Raw genomic sequence first — 18,180 nt, 5'->3', positions numbered from 1 at the left:
GAGATACAGAAACAAAGGACACGTGCAATACTTGAGCAGCTTCTGCCTATAAAGGCATCAGGCAAAGGTCTTGGAGGCTGGATCCACAGCTTACAGGTTAAGATCACTTGCTGCTCTCACACAGGATCCAGGTTTGGTTCCCAGCACCCACTTGGTGGCTCACAACCATTTGTGATCCCAGTTTCAGAGATCCTACACCATCTTCTGTCCTCCACAGGCACCAGACACACATGTGGGACACATACATACATGCAGGCAAAATCTCATGCACGTAAAACAAGACAAATAAACAACTTTTAAAAACAACTTTTAAGTCTTGGGTGTCTTAAAATTTGTTAACTAAGATATAATTCATGCAACACACAATTCACTTACTTTTCTAAGTAACTTTTATATGTATGTATATATATACAATTAGCATATATGTATGTGTATATGCACATATGGCATTTTAAGCATTTTTGAAATATTTAGCTCTCATAAGTATAGCTAAGGATGGCCTGATGCACACGCCTGTACCAGTAGTTGGGAAGGTGAAGAAAAAGGAATACAAGCTCAAAGCTAGACTGAGCTGTACAATGAGTTACACGGAAGCCTAGTACATAGAAAGACCTTGCCTGAGAAAGAGAGACAGAGAGACAGAAAACGAAATATCCACTATCATCATTAGTAATTCCTAAAACTTTTGTATGGGCATGCAACCTATATCTAAGTCATCATTTCTGCCACTGAAGTCTTAAGGGTAAGTTCCTCATTTGCTCTCAGCATTGTTTGCTTGGTAGTCAATATTTTTAGAATGCTGTCCTCAAAATAACCCGTGAAGCCCTGGGCTTGCTGGGGCCCCTCTGCAAGTATATACAGGAACAATCCATGGAGGTCAGCACCCTCAAGTCAGTAGACACAAGAACAAGGCCTTTGAGATGGAGGTGGCCACGCCCAGTTCACCAGCAACTGCAATCCATGGAGGTCAGCACCCTCAAGTCAGTAGACACAAGAACAAGGCCTTTGAGATGGAAGTGGCTACGCCCAGTTCACCAGCAACTGCCACCCCCACCCCCACCGCCGCCCAGACACACCAGAAGCTGCTTTTGCTTGTGTCCTTGACTTCACCGTCAAACATCTCAGATGAGATGTGACTGGCTCACAGCACAACACAGGCTTGCGATCCATTTGAAGAGAAACACACTCCAAGCAGAGACCAAAATATTTAGACTTCCTGCACAAAGATCTCCCAAAATTCAACATTACCATGTCAGAATCCATCCTGAACTCAGGCATGCCTGTTACACCTGACTCCAGCAGGAGGAAGGGAGCTAGATGTTATCCCTCTGTTACCTGGCGAAGCTAACCACCACCACCCCCACCATTCTGAACTTGCCTAGGTAAAAACTGGCATGTTCCCTGCCCCCCTTCTATCTTGTGTGCTTCCTACTCTCAAGCTCCATTTCCAGAACTCATCTTTTCTTGTTTTTTTATGGATTAAAAAAAACCTGTGGTACATTCATTGCTAATTCATTTAAAATGCAATGAACAAACTGGTAGATATTAAGTATTCATTATGCTGGATGAAAGAATCAGGACACACAGCACCACAAGTAAATGATTTCATGTGTATAAAACTTCAAAACAACAATCTCTGTTGACCTAGGGCAGATCAGTGGCTACCTGAGTCTGAGGGTAAGGGGAAATTTTTCACGAAGCAGAGACATTAGTTTGCAACTATGAAAATATTCGTTGTTCAGCTGACCTAAACAAGGGGGAGCTCTTGGACCCTAGACTGATGGCTGGGAGACCAGCATGGGACTGACCCAGACCCCCTGAATGTAGGGCCTTGGGTAGTATTTATCCCTGGCATACAAATGGGCTTTGGGTGCTCTCTCAGCTTGGACTCTTGCCGGAAGGCGTAGGCCCTGTCCTGGATGAAACGACAGACTCTGGAGATCCTCCAAGGAGGGCCTCACCTTTCCTGGGGATTGGAGTGGGGACTGGGTGGGGGCTGGGAAGCCTGGTGTAGGGGGCAGGGGAGGAGGGGAAGGAGAGGGAGCTGGGATTGACATGCGAAGCAAGCTTGTTCTTCATTTAAATAAAAAGTTTTAAAAAAAGAAAATATTCGTTGCTGATCATGGTGTTAGCTTCATGAATGCACATGCTTATCAAAACTTGTGAAATGTTAGTTTAAATTGGGCACGGCTGTAACTGGGATGTAAAATGCCCCTGAAGCTCTCCGGCAGGCAGCGGAGTCACTCACACCCCTCAGTCTCTTCCCTGACCTTGGCAGGGTCTTCTGGTGGCCTCTGTTTGCTTTCTTATTCCTTTTCTTTCTATTTCCCACGTCTCCGTGCCGGCTTGGTGTGTAATGTTCCACCAGCACGGACACTTCAGAAGCACAGCACCTGGATTCTGCGTGCCTACTTTTCAAGCAGCCCGATGGCCTGATCTTTTCAGCATCTCACCCAACGTGGTGTCTTCAGACAGGAGCCCACGGCTGTGGATTTGCCAAGTCTGTGTCCCCCCACTGACACCCATTTGCAGCCTCTGCTTCTGCACACCTCGATGAGGGTGGGGGGCAGACCCTGCAGGCTGCCTCATGGGACCCCGTGGCGCTGGCAGGGCTGAGTGGAGAGCCTATGCATGCTCAGTTCAACCAGGTTCTGCTGAGATGCCCCCCAGAAAACAGCATGGGGCACACCCCCTCCAACAGGCATCGGGAGGCTCCTCTCTCACTTCAGAGCCAGCCCCCCGGGATTGGCGTCACCCTGAATTCTAGTGATTGGCAGCGCCATTGACCTGAGGGTGCCTTGCCGCCATGGTAGTGTGTGTGCCTCAGTAGACGCATCCTCCCTGTGCCTTTTGGCCTTCAGACTCCTCCTTAATGAGCTGATGACCTATAATCTTTGCTTATTTGCCTTTGTCTTATTGGCTTTCAAGAGTATCCCGGAGAAGATAGTCTTGATGATTTAAAAAAAATCATAAATAACAGGAACACGGTTCAGTGAGTATAGTGCATGGGCTGAGGACCCGAGTTCCATCTCCAGAACCCAGGCAAGAAGCTGGGCGTGGTGACTCATACTCGTAATCCCAAAAAAGGGGAGGCGGAGATAGGTGGACCCTGTGGCTCCCTGGCCAGCCTGCTCTGCAAGCTCCAGGCCAATTAGAGACCTTGTCTCAGATAGATAGATAGATAGATAGATAGATAGATAGATAGATAGATAGATAGATAGATAGATAGATAGATAACACCATAACGGGGACTAAAGTGATGGCCCAGCAGTGAAGAACACTGTCTGCTCTTAAAGAGGACCCAGCTTGGTTCACAGCACCCACAGGGCTGCTAATAACTTTCTGTAACTCCAGTTCCAGGGGCTCCAAGTACACATATGGTACATGGGTTAACATGGAGGCAAAACTCATACACATAAAAATAATAAGTATTTTACTAAAAACTGGAGAGTTACTGACATCTGACCTCCACATACATGCATAAGCACCCATACACACACATGCACCTATACAAACACACATATATACACAGAACAAGAAAATATGAATATCTTCTAGGGATATTTTTCCTCTCTTTTTTTTTTTTTTTTTTTGGTTTTTACGAGATAGGGTTTCTCTGTATTGTTTTGGAGGCTGTCAGTTCAGCCTGGCCTCGAACTCACAGAGATCCACCTGCCTCTGCCTCCCGAGTGCTGGGATTAAAGGTGTGCGCCACCACCACCCGGCGATATTTTTCTCTTATAAGCTGCTTCATAATTTATTTTGTTTTGCTGCAATGACTCTTTTTCATTTCCCTTAGCATCTCCATAGAGACTGAACGCAGGAGGTATGGAGGTCTTTGTGTTCACACAGAAGCTTGGGGGACTGGGAATGTTAAGCACACAGGGTTGCTCCTTTGAAGAAGAAATACCTGTTTTTCACCCAGAAGGCTGGGAGCGGATGTGCTGTCTAACCTGATGATCTGTGTGGCTAGGGACTTTTCCAGCACTGGACCCTCCTCCCAGACCCTTATCGAAAATCTGTTTTTCACAGTCAGTCTATAAACACTATCTTCGGACTGGAGAGATGGCTCAGCAGTTGAGAGCACTGGCAGCCCCTCCAGAGGTCCCAGCATCCACATGGCAGCTCACAACTCTGGTAACTCCAGTTCCAGGGAACCTGGCACTCTGGCACTAATGCACATAAAATAAAATCAAATAAATTATTTAAAAACAAACAATCAAAACCTATCTTCATGGACTTTACAAACAGTTTCAATGTAGTCACATCTAATCTGCACTTAGCTTACTTTGTTCCTCGGGGGATTTATGTATTCTTTGTGGATTTATGTATTCTTTGTGGATTTATGTATTCTTTGTGGATTTATGTATTCTTTGGGGATTTATGTATTCTTTGTGGATTTATGTATTCTTTGGGGATTTATGTATTCTTTCTTTGTTGTACACATGGATTGATCGCCACTAGAATAGTTGTCATCATCACCACAATAGCTTTCACCAAATTGTGCTGTGCTTAAATGTGCCTAAAATAAACTACTTGGGCCCGAACCGGCTGAGTCATTTGGAACCAACTGCCTTCTTGGCTCCCCAGGGTCATCCTTCTGCTGGCTGTGAAGGGCGCAGAGGCTGTTGCAGCTGGAACAGCCTCCTGATATGATCCTGTGTCTCCGTCCTTCCTTAATGCTGATAGCGAGCCTTCCCTCATCCATACTCCCCCACTCAGGAACGGACCTGGGGCTGTTCGGCTGGTCCCGATCGCAGCTCCATAAACACCAGTCTGGGACAGTTCTTGACATGAAAGAATACATGAGCCAATGAAGAAATCAGTCTCCATGTTGACTGTGGAATACACAAGCACACACACACACACACACACACACACACACACACACTCCCGTGTCCCTCTTTAGAGCATGTTCTTTGCCCTCACTCTAAGATCTCCGTAGGCTTTCCCCAAACACTGAAGGACACTCTGTGCCAGTCAAACTGTTATCCCTACAGGGCTGGGCCATATCCAGATGGAGCCATCCAACACAGGGTCCTACTAAGCATGGTCACTATCCAATGAATCAGCCGTGCTACGACCACACTCATGGACTTCACCAGCCAGCCTGCTCAGTACGGCTGTATCTGAGACCTACAAGCAGCCCATCTCAGGAATAAGCGGTGGGGAGACAAGGCATCGGGCTGGAAAATAATGTGTGTGCTTCATGGATGTGATGATGCACACTGTTAGTCCCATTCCTCAGGAGGCAGAGGCAGGAGGATGTCTGTGAGTTAGAGGCCACCCTGATCTTCATAGCATGCACTAGGGCAGCCAAAGTTACAAAGTGAGACACTGTCTAATGACTAAAAGTGACAGAAAATGTGGGATGTGGAGTTTGGCGAGCACCAGACAGACAGAACCTGTCCCCTCTGGGTGGGGACGCTGGGTTTGCTGAACTGAAACAGGAGAACTCGCCTTCTCAGAAACACACCGAGATGTCTGAGAAACAGAAGTTTCTAACGAATACGGATCCATGGAATTAGCTTCTGAGTCAGATGTGTAGCTGGGGCCACAGCCCTCTACCTCCTGGCCCTTACCTGCATCTGCTTCAGTTCTGTTTGTCATGGGAAGGAAAACCAGGAGTAGCCAGTGAGGTTGGTCAGGGTAAAGACCATCAAGAAGAAACAGCTAAGTCCAGCAGTGGTGGTGCACTTGGAAGGCAGAGGCAGGTGGATCACTGTGAGTTTAAGACCAGCCTGATCTACAAGAGCTAGTTCCAGGACAGCCTCCAAAGCTGCACAGAAACACTAAAAATAAGTAAATAAATAATAGAAAAATTTTTTAAAAAAGAAGAAGAAACAACTGTAATGGCCCCTTACTAAGAAGCAAGCACCATAGGCAAGCTCCCACATCAGTTCCTTCCTAGAGAGAAAAGGAACCTGCTGGGTGAGGTGAGGGTCACTGGAGGAGTCTCTAGAGACAGGACCAAAACAAGGCATTCACCACACACACTGGAGTCAAAGACTTTGTTTAATTTCAGTGTGTGTGTATGTGTGTGTGCGTGTGTGTGTGTGTATGTGTGTGTGTATGTGTGTGTGTGTATGTGTGTGTGTGTGTATGTGTGTGTGCGTGTGTAGCAACCACACGTGTTTAACAAGAACAATGTCTAAAGGAGTGCTAGAAATAATGAACTCAGGCAGTATTTTAAAAACAAAACACTTGAATTTCCTGCCTCTTCTCCCCAAGCTGCCATCTTGAAAGGACACACGTGGAGCCTAAGAAAGACCCTTAGACGCCGGTGTTTTGCTGCTAAAGAAACATTCCCAGGGCCTGGAGGATGACTCAATCAGTAAAGCAGGAGGACCCTAGCATCCACAGGAGATACAGAGCTGCGGTGTACTGTGTGACTCTGGTGCTGGGAGGATGGAGTAGATCTCTGGAGCTCCCTAGGTAGCAAGAATACCCAAGCAAGGAGCTCGGCTTTCAGTGAGAGATCCTGTCTCAAAACATACAGTGGAGAGTAGTCAAGAGAGACACCCAATGTGCATACTACACACACACACACACACACACACACACACACACACTAACACACACACTAACACACATACACCAGAGAGAGGGCGGGGAGAGAGAGAGGAGAGATTCCTGACTTTCTATTACAGGCAGGTAGACGTCTCAGGCTGTACAATGTGATTTATCAGCCGTTGACAGGGAGATTCCAGAAGGTGCTTCAGGAAAACTAGTTTCGACTGTAGACTCTAGAGCAAGAAGGCATGAGAAGCAACCTCAAAGGTTGGCCGGAGGGAAGCCTGGGCCTCGAAAGCCTGGAGATGAAAAGCTGATTCCATAAGACGGAAGATGAAATCTTCTCCTCACTTTTGCGTCTGTGTCCATGACTCTGTTTCCAGTTTGGAAGCTCCCAGAATAGGTGCTTGTCACCTGTGTCACAGGTCTTCCCTGGAGGTAGGGACACATCTAGACAGGAACCACAGACCAGGAGTGTGCCTGTCCACGTCTGTTTCCCTTTCCGTTCATCTAGTGAGCCGTCCACACCCGGCCTGTGTCGCTTGGTTTTGTATGCGCAGATGGATTTAATTTCCTAAAATACAGAATGCCCTACTGTTCCTTTCTATAAAGATGAGGATACACGGGGTCATTTTGGCATTTAAGCAGAATCCCTAGTTGTCTTCACACAGTCTGTTCCTTCACAGAGAGGTATGAAATCCCTCGTGGTCTGAGAAGTCAGAAATATTTGCCACATTCACGGCAGGCATTGACTCAAGGGGGTAATGGGAAATCAGTTACTGATTGATGAGTGGCTGGCCCTGGGCAGAGCAGACATCTCTAAAACAGAATGAGCACACAAATGAGCCTTGGTACCATGACCAGACAATAGGAGAAGGCTGGCTTGGAGAACACAAGGAGAACTGCAGAGTAGGCAAGAGCCTCAGGATTCCTGTAGAATGTGGCCCAGGACCCACCGTAGCATGTGCTGTCTGCAGCCTGAACTGTCTGCTGAACTCACAAGCTGAGCTAGGAGTTTCCTCTAGGCCTCCTCTCCTGCTTCCTGCTCCATGGCAGACCCCGCTGTGTTGGCCAGACATCAGCTCCTGAATCCAGTATGTTCTCACTGTCCTAAAAAATGCTTCTTCCTCTTGCCCACAGCCTTCAGACAACACCACCGACCACCACACAGCACCACACACACCCCATTATGCACTGTGATATCTGATTAGTCTTTAGGGTCCAGCCCCAAAGCAAGGTAAACTGTCCCAGTTCCACTTGTCTCTTGCATCACTTCCTCCTAGCCTGGCCACGGGGTCTGTCAGATCTTAGGTTTTCCCCCATCTAGGAGGTAGTGTGGAGGGATACCACAAGATCGCACACAAGTGAGCCTGAGTGTTCACCAAGACAGGGCTGGACGTAAGGACTCACTATCCTGAAGAAAACTATACTGTCCCCAAGACTGTGAACCTATGTCAGAGGACACGTCAGGAACAGACGGGACAAATGGCCGCACTGAAGAGCAGAGAGGAGGAGCAAGGTCGCTGCCCAAGGACTCTGGATGTCCAGACTCTCAGGTGGAGCAGAGCAAACACCAGGCCGCCATCGGACATGACCTCTCAGCTGACTCCATCAAACCCCTTGTTGCTTCCCCACGTCCCTGCAGTGACCAAGCAGTCCCACTTCCTACCCAAGGCAGGCGCCACATGTACCTCAGGAAGACAGCAACAGAGCCAGGGCCCTGCAATCTTAGGCTCAGGAGGCGGAGGTAGCTCTGGCTGTTCCCAGAAGCTCTGGAATTCCCCTAAACACCAAGTGGGCCACCCTTGCCAGGAACCAGGCAGATCTGCAAAAACTTCTAAACACTGAGGACTTCCTTTTTCTAATTCCAGGCCACGATGCACTCAAGGCCAGCATACACACCTCTGTGGTTTTTGCAACAGCAACCGAACACAGGAACTCTCCGTGCCATGCAGAAGGGGCTGCTTTTGTATCTTGGTATGTGTACCAACTTCCACATTGCAAAAATGGCTGAGGAGAGCTTCCCCTGGCTGAGACTCCTGCAGGCCTGGGCCCATTCTCCAATTGCTCACAGCCTCGGGAACACGAGTCAGGGAAAGTGATGCTCAAGCCTGAAGTACCCTGGGAGGAGAGCAGAATCTACTCCGGGGAGCCCAGGGAAGGAGCTGTCTGTCAGGGATGGAGTGGAGTTGGTGAGACAGGGGGAGTCAGGAGAGGCACTGCAGAATCAGGGCACACGGGATTGTGTGGGAAAGCGAAAGTCTGTGGCGCTCTGTATTCAAACGGCCCCCACAGGCTCATACACCTGGATGGCTTCACTGCTGGTGGAACTGTTTGGGAAGGATTTTGAGGCGTGATCTTGTGTGTCACTGCAGGTGGGCTTCGAGGTTTCAAAAGCCCACTCCATTCCCAGTACTCATTCTCTGTCTCTGTCTCTGTCTATCTCTGTCTCTTTGTCTCTGTCTCTGTCTGTCTCTCTGTCTCTCTCTCTCTCTCTCTGTGTGTGTGTGTGTGTGTGTGTGTGTGTGTGTGTGTGTGTGTGTGTGTACCCTCTTTCTTCCCCAGGCCCTCTGTAAGCTCTCAGCTACTGTTTCAGTGTCATGCCTGTCTGTCCGCTGCCACGCTCCCCGCTGTGGTCATCATAGACTACTCCCCCTCTAAAACTGTAAGACCCCAGTTAAATGCTTTCTTCTTTTTTTAATGTGTATCCTTTTTTTGCCCTTTTTAATTTTAAAATTTAAATTAGAAACAAGGTTGCTTCACATGTCAATTCCAGGTCCCTCTCCCTTTCCCTCCCCTCCTCCCACGCCCTCCCACCAATACCCCCAATACCCCCTCCTTTCCCCAGGGAGGGTGAGGCCCTCCATGGGGGTGTCCATAGTCTGTCATTTCATCCAGGGCAGGGCCTAGATCCTCCCCCCAGAGTCCAGGATGAGAGTGCATCTCTCATTGTGGGATGGACATCCAAAGTCCATTTGTATACCCGGGATAAATAGTGATCTACTACCCAAGGCTCAATAGATTACCTAGGCCTCCTCACTGACACCCACACTCAGGGGGTCTTGATCAGTCCCATGCTGGATTCTCAGGCATCAGCCTGGGATTCAAGAACTAATCCTTGTCAGGTCAGCTGTTTCTGGGGGTTAAACCAGCCCAGTCTTGACCCCTTTGCTCATCAGTCCTCCCTCTCTGTCACTGGGTTCCTTGAGTTCAGCTCAGTGTTTAGCTGTAGGAGTCTGCCTCTGCCTCCATCAGCCATTGGATTATTGCTTTCTTCTATAAGCTGCCTGCATCATGGTGTCTCTTCGCAGCAATAGAGCAGTACCTAAGGCAGTGTGGATGAGGCTGAGCTGGAGTATGGCTGCTTCTGGGCAACTGGAAGGGCAGAAGGTAAATGCAGGGCAGAAAGCAGGGGCAGGTCACACAGGTCTCTAGACTCAGCTGCCCCTACCCATCTCATGTGTCACCCTCTGGGAGAAGCAAAATGTTTATGCCTCTGATGTCACTGGTCCAGGTTAGGTTCTGCCTAGCTAATTCAATATCTCATAAATATATATATACATATATATATTTCAGAATATACAGGGGGAATTAAATTGTGAAAAATGCCTGGAAGTTCACATGCCTGGCCTTTTAAGGACTGAGTATCTCTCAGGGCTGGAGAGACGGCTCATCAGTTGAGAGCGCTGGCTGGTCTTCCAGAGGACCTGGGTTCAATTCCCAGCACCCTCATGCCAGCTCATAAAATGTCTGTAACTCCAGTTCCAAAGGATCTGACACCCTCACACAGACAAGCATGCAGGCACAAACAACAAAAATAAATCTCTAAAAAGACAGAAGAATTGAGTACCTCTCAATTCTCGCAGATCACAAAGCACTGCAAAACATGGGCCAAACCGCCTTGTGGACCATCAACCGCGTCCCAAAACACGAGCCAAACCCTCGGTCACTGGGAGTTCTAGCTTTCATGATGTAAGAGAACACTTCCCTTCTGCACCACGCAAACCCGGCCTGAGGAGACTGCTTTTTGAAAAGCTCCACTCTTGGACTGTTCCTGGTGCAACTTTTACCCATGATGCTCCCCTCACCCAATAAGGCGGGACTTCAGCCTTGGGCAGAGTCGCCCCACCTCTGTGGTTCATTCTCCTACCTGCAAACCCGGATGCTTGAACAGAGGGTCTCTAAGGAGCTGTTTGCCCATGCGTGTGAGCTTTGCAGATAAGCCCCCTGCCGTTCACCCACCCCCAGTCTCCCCCTCTGAGAGCCGCATGCTTGTTTAACCAGAATCAGTTTCCCACGAGAACTTCTTAATGTGCCGGGAATATTTCTTAAGCCAGGCCTAACTTTTCCACATGTCCAGGAGGGGCGAGAGTGGGACCCGAGAGAAAAGGGAAGTGCCAAGGGAGCCAACAGTGGTACTCAAGCGGGTGAAAGGCTGCCTGGGTGCCTGGTTTCCCTGGGGCGTCTCTGCCTGGGTGCCTGGTTTCCCTGGGGCGTCTCTGCCTGGGTGCCTGGTTTGCCTGGGGTGTCTCTGCCTGGGTGCCTGGTTTCCCTGGGGCGTCTCTGCCTGGGTGCCTGGTTTCCCTGGGGTGTCTCTGCCTGGGTGCCTGGTTTCCCTGGGGTGTCTCTGCCTGGGTGCCTAGTTTACCTGCTCCACAGCCCTTCCCCCACCCTGCCATGACAAGCCTGGCCACCTACAGCCTCACCCCACCTGTCAGACTAGACACATGGATCCATCCTGTCACTGCCCCTTCTCTGATATGTGCGTGGCTCCCCGTATCCTCCAGGAACAGTCCCAAGCTCCAAGCGTAAGGCAATATTGACCCACCGTCTTCCTTGCCGAGTTTCCCTGTGCATCCCCAGTGGGATCTGGCTAGAGCGACCGTTCACGCCCATCCATCATGACCCTCTGTTTACTCAGCCAGCCCCTGCCTCTGGGAAGCAGAGGCTTCACACGTCCAAACCGCACAGCCTTAAAGACTGTTCATTGCTGTCCTCTAGACGCCGGAAATAACCCACGCTGCCTGTGATACCAGAGGCTCTCAATTTCTTCCCTACCCTACTTCTCATGACTCATGGACAGAATTTCTTTCTAGGGCTTGTATTTCCTCAAATAGGTTCATATCAATTATGAAATGTCACAGTGATTTCATTGACATGTTTTGGGGAATGAGTAGTATTAAGCCCATCAAAAAGTCAACCTGTCCAGGCATGTTAAGCTTTGTGAGCAAGGACCTATTTCTTGGTAGGAAAACCCTGGTTGGGACAGGCGACGGGGACAGCCTTCTTGCCGGCAGCAAAGGCACAGTCATTCTGAAGGGTGCAGGTCTCCCTTCCCCTCTGCCAAGCACTGCCTGGGTACTCAGATAGAGTAAGTGTCACAGCCCAGGGACCTGTGAAAGGACCAGCCCCTGCATTCTGAAGGCAGAGGGTGGCTCTGAGGTCCCTACTCCTCCACCACTACCCTTGATTGAAGGACATCTCCACCTGAAGGTTGGGATTCTCCTCACCAGTGATATCCAGACCCAGGTGGCCCTTCCATTTCCTTCAGAGCTGCTGGCGGGGCACAGATGCTCCCACTACCCCCCACCCCCATCTCTGACCTCCCCTCTGCACTCCCACCCCTGACTGAGGAGAAGCCAGTGCTCACCCTGGCCTCACTCCCAAGCATCCCTGGCCGGGGAGTTGCCAAAGTCTGTCCTTCCTCCTCTAAAAGGCATGTGTTCTCAAGGCAGAGACACAGGGGACAGTGCTACAAAACCTTTGACCCTGCCTTGGTTACATTAACCTAACTTAATCTGCTGCACCTGGGGCCTTGCCTAGATTCTATGTGTGGTCCCAGGGAGCCGGGGCAGAGGTGTGGGGCCTCCGTGGCAGTGACATGAGGATATGTTATCAATGCTGCACATTTCAGCCAGCCTTCAGAGCACTTGGTTTTCTCTTGTTTCCCATGTGTAAATACTCTTATTCATTGTGGATTGAATACCTCAATGGTTTTGCAGGTGTACTTTAATATATTAACATTAATTCTTAGAGAACTTCATACAATGTATTTTATTATGTTCACACCCCATCCCGCTGTAATTTCCTGTCCTTTTAATTTTTTTATAACCATTTCAGTCCAATTTATGTTGCCCATATACTCCTGTGTGTGAGACTACCCACTGGAGAGTGTGCCAGATTTACCAGGAGCCATGGCCTTAAAGAAAACCGGCTGTCCCTCCTCCTGGAACCATCAGCTGTCCATAGCTACTCAGGGGTCAGAGCTTGTGAACATCAAACACACACACCCTGAGCTAAAATGTTGACTGGCTCCATCTTGTGCACGAGCCTACAGCCACCGTGAGCTCATGAGTACAGCGGTCTTGTCGTATCCAGAAGACACTGTTTCTCTCTGGTCCTCCCAGATCTCTGACTCTGACAGTCTTTCTGTCCCCTGACCTCTTCTGCAATGATCCCTGGGCCTTGGGGAAGGGGATGCATGACACAGATGTCCCATTTATGGCTCTGCCCTTTGATCACACTTTCCTCATTAACCACCATCCACTGCACAAAGAACTTTCTCTAATGAGACCTTAAAGTTCACATGGAAACACAGAAAACCTCAAATGTCCCAGACAATCCTGAGCAATGAAAACCCTGCTGGACACACCCTTGATGTCACATTATTCCACAAAGCGATGGTAACGTCACAAAAGCAGACACAAAATGCATGGAATGGAATAGAGGACCTATATATAGATGTGGTCAATTACAGATACCAGTATCTAGCAGAGATGCCCAAAAAATACACATTGGAGAAAAGACAGCATCTTCAACAAATGATGCTGGAAAAACTTGGTTTCTACCTGCAGGAAAATGAAACCAGACCCTTCTCTCTCATCCTGCACAATTCCAAATGAATCGGAGACCTCGGTGTTAGACCAGAACCTCTAAAACTTCTAGAAGAAAGAGCAGAGAGTTCATTGCAGGATATAGGTTCAGGGGAGGATTTTCTAAATAGGACCCCAACTGTGCCTTCTATAAGGAATTAGAAGGCTTTTCTGCTAAAACCGTTAATTGCCTGAAGAGGCAGCCTTGAGAATGTGAGAAAATCTTTGTCAGCTGTACATCTGACAATGGGTTAGTGACTAGAATGTACAGGAACAGAAATGGATGAATAAATAAATACCCTAAACACCAGGAAGACAAACAACTAAACAGTGGGCTGTGGAACTGAACAAAGAGCTCTCAGACAAAACACAAACGCCGACGAAATATTTCTAAGTGGTCACCACGCTTAACCATCCACCATAGAAATATACATTAAACCTACTTTGAGGTTTCTTCTTACCCCAGTCACAATAGCTAAGGTTAAGAAAGCAAAAGCCAACAAGTGCTGGCGAAGGTGGGGGGAGGGGAACACACACTCACTGTCCATGGGGATGCAAATCGGTGCGACCATCGTGAAAATCAGGGTGGAAGTTCCCCCAAAACATTAGAATAGGTCTACCACCACGTGATGCACGTGGACAGCTCCTGAGCATGCGCACAAGACTGTTTCCTGCTACAGAAACACGGGCTCATCCGTGTCCATCACTGCTCGGTTCACAATAGCGAGGACATGGAAACAACCCGGAAGTCCATCCTCTGATGACTGCATAATGAAAACGCTGTGCCTACATACAATGTGATTTATGCCGACGCAATGAAAAACGAAACTCTGAAATCTGCAGGTGAATGGTTGAGCTGGAAAACATTGCACTAAGGGGGTCACCCAGACCCAGAAAGACAAACGTCATTTAGTCTCACTCACATGTGGAGCTTAGCAACAAAGCCTTAGGTCCGTGCATTTAATTTGAAGCGCTCATGGATCCAGGAAACTAGAAAGGGACCACGGGGGGGTGGTGTGAGGAGAGGAAGGTCTTCAGGGAGGGTCATAGTATAGTACTGAGCATCTGAGGGGGAAAGATGGATGGGGGGCAGGTGGAGGGAGGGGCAGGAGTAGAGGGCAGAAGATGGAGTGGGGGGCATAATAACAGTAAGGATTCTTTTATACATTTTAAAACTGATATTAACACGTTGTTTGCGCATTTTTAATTTAAAAAATTAGTCAGTAGTTGAATTAGTCAATAATTAGAAAGTTTTCTAATTAGGTTGGGATAAGAAACATGATAAAAATGTATTTTGCAAGCTCTAATCCCATCTAAGCACACTGTATAACTGCCTGCATTATATTACAAACGTATGGCAGGTCGATGTTTTTCTTAAGTTATCAGACTGAACCACCAGTTACCACCCTCTTTCTTTACCTGAGGTGCCTCCCCATGGCCCAGTATCGGGATGTTCAGAGAGTCTCGGCCACTGGGATGAAGGCTGCTGGCAGAGAGACCCTTGCCACAGTGACTTTGCTTCCTTTGCATCATGTGACTGTAAATTTTTACAGGATGGTCTGGCTAATCATTTGACAGAAGAGAAGAGGATTGCCACAGTTCTGCCATATGGTGACTGTCCCCTGGAAGGCTTTGGTAGCATTGCCCAGTGCAATGTGCATGGTATGAGGAGGATCAAATCCCAGCTCAGTCACTGTCTCAGGGCAAAAGGCTCTGTGTCTCCGAGCCTCTGCAGAATGGGGTGAAGCTAATTGCACCCTGGTCTCCACTCCTGGTCACTGTGGGCTCTAACCCCATTCTTCTTAGCATCAATGCTTCTTTCCTCTTAAATTAAGTGGGGCTAGCAGGTTTTCACTCCTCTGGCTTCTCATCCTTGTGAATCACGTTGCTCGTGGAAGCCAGGGAATAAGAATTTTCCTGGCTCCCACAGGTGCTATGCAGTACAAATGCAAAGCCAGCCCTGAGCAAAACTAGGTGTGCAATTTATACCTTCTGGTAGCCACTATTTAGGAAAAACCAAAAAACAAATAGATCAAATTCATTTTAAAATGTTTCCCAGTTGGCTCCCTACATCTTCAAGTTCTACATCTGGAACAGAAGATATACAGGGAATTTGCTTCTGTAAATATGCATGTATAGATTTTCTTGTCATCTCTCCCTATCAACACAACTGTTTACATATTGTTTGCACTGCATTAGTTATTTTAAGTATTTCTAAACCATTTAGAGTATATGAGAGGTGTGAACAGGTTGTCTGTAAATATTGTGGCATTTTATGCATAAATGATTTCAGCATCCTTGGGTTTTGGTGCAAGCGGTGGATCCCAGAGCCTTGCAGATTCTCGGTTCTAGTGTCACATGTCCAAAACCACTTTATTATTTACCAGTATTTTTAATTGTTAGTGAAACACTTCACATTTTTATATTAATTCATAATATCCTTGAACTTTGGTATGCATTTCAAATTTACAGTGCATCTCAATTTGGACTGGACAAGTTTCAAACACAGCACATCTCTGTATTTGATAGGACAGATCTAGAATTCGAGATGCAAGGCCTTAACCTATGCAGGTGTTTCAGATGGGTCCAGCAGCCAAAGGCTTAGGAATACTGTCTGGAAACAGCATTCCATTTGGACATGCATGGTTTGAGACACTTGGAGGGAAATTGTAAGTAAAATGAGACAGGGCCCCACGTGGGGTAGCCATGGACACTGTAGCTCCTCCCTCCTCCCTCCACAGTTGCTCAAGCTGCCTGTTCACTTGGTATTAACTAGGTTTCAGGAGACGCAGTGTCTGTCTCCACCTTCGTGTCCCTTAACCACCACCTCCCAAATCTGTATCCGTGTCCTTGGCCCAGCTCTGCACATGGCAAGCCCAGATATCCTGACACTATGAGCTTATCTTTCATTTGCCTTTTCTGTACAGTCTATATCTAGAATGTGCTCAAACCCCACTCTTAAAACAGTGTCTAAAACCTAACCAGCTCCCACTACCTCTCCTCTTATCTTTTTGTGGCAAACCACTCTCACCCCAGCCTGCATGATGACATACGCTCCAAAGCCTTGCTCTTTGTTGTTTTTTTAATTAATTAACTTTTTCATTTATTTTACATCCTGACTGCCATTTCCCCTCCCTCCTCTCTTCCAGCCCACCCATCTCCCCTCAGTTCCCCCCACCCCATCCACTCCTCCTCTGTTTCTGTTCAGAAAGGGGCAGGCCTCCCACGGGTATCAACAAAGCATGGCCAATCAAGTTGCCTTAGTACTAAGCTCCTCCCTTTCTCTTTCCTTTGCTTCCCACAATCTCTTCTCCAGATAAGAACCAAAACAGCCTACTTAACACGCCAAGGTGCATCAACAACAGTACAAAACTTCTTGCTTAATAACCTTGAGATGACATAAAATAAAAACCACTTAAGGTAAATCTAGGCAAAATACATGCTGCTTTTAAAAGAAAAAGTGACAAGTTTTATTGAAATATTTTTAAGTACCTACTCAAGTAGGGAGACAAACCATGTTCGTGAACTGGGGGAATGATTGTCTTAAAGATAATACTTCTCCCTTAATTCTGTTTTCATTCAAGCATGAGCATCGCTTTTCTGTTGAGCTTAATAAGCTGATTCTGAAATTTACATGAAAGAGCATGTAATTTACTGAAAAAAGAAGAAAAATGGCGAGATTCTTTCCAGATGTGAGGATTTATAATAAACGTCCAGTAAATAGTGCTACTCACTGCTGGGAATGAATGGCAAATTGACAGAGCAGCCATCAACAGAGCCATGCATGAATGGTGACCTAGCTCACATGGCTATCCATGTGGGGAAACCAGCGGTCATTTATAAATGACCTGAACACAGAAGGGGAGAATCTGGGGTAGGGAAGGGGAACAGTGGGAAAATGGGGAGGTCACAGGATGTGGTCATGGGGCACCAGGTTCCTGATGGACTTGAATGAAAGTGTCTGTACTTGCCAACAAAAGAAGAGACACAACACTGTGAAACTGGGTAGATGCTCATCTATAATTTTAAACAGATAAAAACAGCTAAACTGCTGTTGTTTTCTTAAACCAGTATGATTTCTAAAGGGATTCTAAATGCTAACACTACACCCACAGATGAGTGTAGCTCTCACCCCTCATCAAAGTAACCACTATGGAAACCCACCACAGGCCAAAATGCAGAGAATAAGGGAGTGTGGCATGTGCCACCTCAACTGATACATCAACAATGCAATCCAAACTGAGGGCCCAGGGGAAACCATGGAAGAGGCCCAGGGTGCCTGTGCTGAACAGTGTCCCCTGGGCATGACAGGGAAAACACACATATGAATCTCAATAATACCGTTGCCTGAACAAGGTCAGGATAATGCAGACACCAGTTGACATGTCAACATAGATAGGGAAAACTCCACATGGTTCCAACCCTACAAGAAGAGTCATGGTGGTCAATGTCTCAGAGAGAGAGAGAGAGAGAGAGAGAGAGACAGAGAGAGAGGGAGGGAGGGAGGGAGGGAGGGAGGGAGAGAGAGAGAGAGAGAGAGAGAGAGAGAGAGAGAGAGAGAGAGAGAGAGAGAGAGAGAACCAGAACCATTTCCTCCAGAGACAAGCTCACTCATAGCATGTCCAATCCCAAGTAGTCAGCCATGGACACATGTACATCTGAGTAACATTAAATGGACTAAGCAGGTTATATATACATGTGTGCATATTTACACACATATACACAGCAATAATAAAGAAGAGGTCATAGATTTGGGATAGGGGGTCACAGAAGGGGTTTTATGGGAAGGTAAGAG

General features: G+C 47.6%; 1 protein-coding gene across 1 annotated transcript in view; it reads right to left on the bottom strand.

The window, feature by feature from the left end:
* Wdfy4 (WDFY family member 4) overlaps positions 1 to 14,015 on the bottom strand; it is a 229,913-nt gene extending 215,898 nt beyond the window's left edge. Inside the window, 1 exon segment of the mRNA XM_040747730.1 lies at positions 13,927 to 14,015. Coding sequence (XP_040603664.1) covers positions 13,927 to 13,991 — 65 coding nt within the window. The 5' untranslated portion in view covers positions 13,992 to 14,015.
* Between the last annotated feature and the right edge of the window lie 4,165 nt (positions 14,016 to 18,180).

Source organism: Mesocricetus auratus, unplaced genomic scaffold (genome assembly GCF_017639785.1).
Source record: "Mesocricetus auratus isolate SY011 unplaced genomic scaffold, BCM_Maur_2.0 Super-Scaffold_100006, whole genome shotgun sequence".
In the NCBI taxonomy this organism is placed as follows: domain Eukaryota; kingdom Metazoa; phylum Chordata; class Mammalia; order Rodentia; family Cricetidae; genus Mesocricetus; species Mesocricetus auratus.
This window is presented reverse-complemented; position numbering and strand designations above follow the sequence as displayed.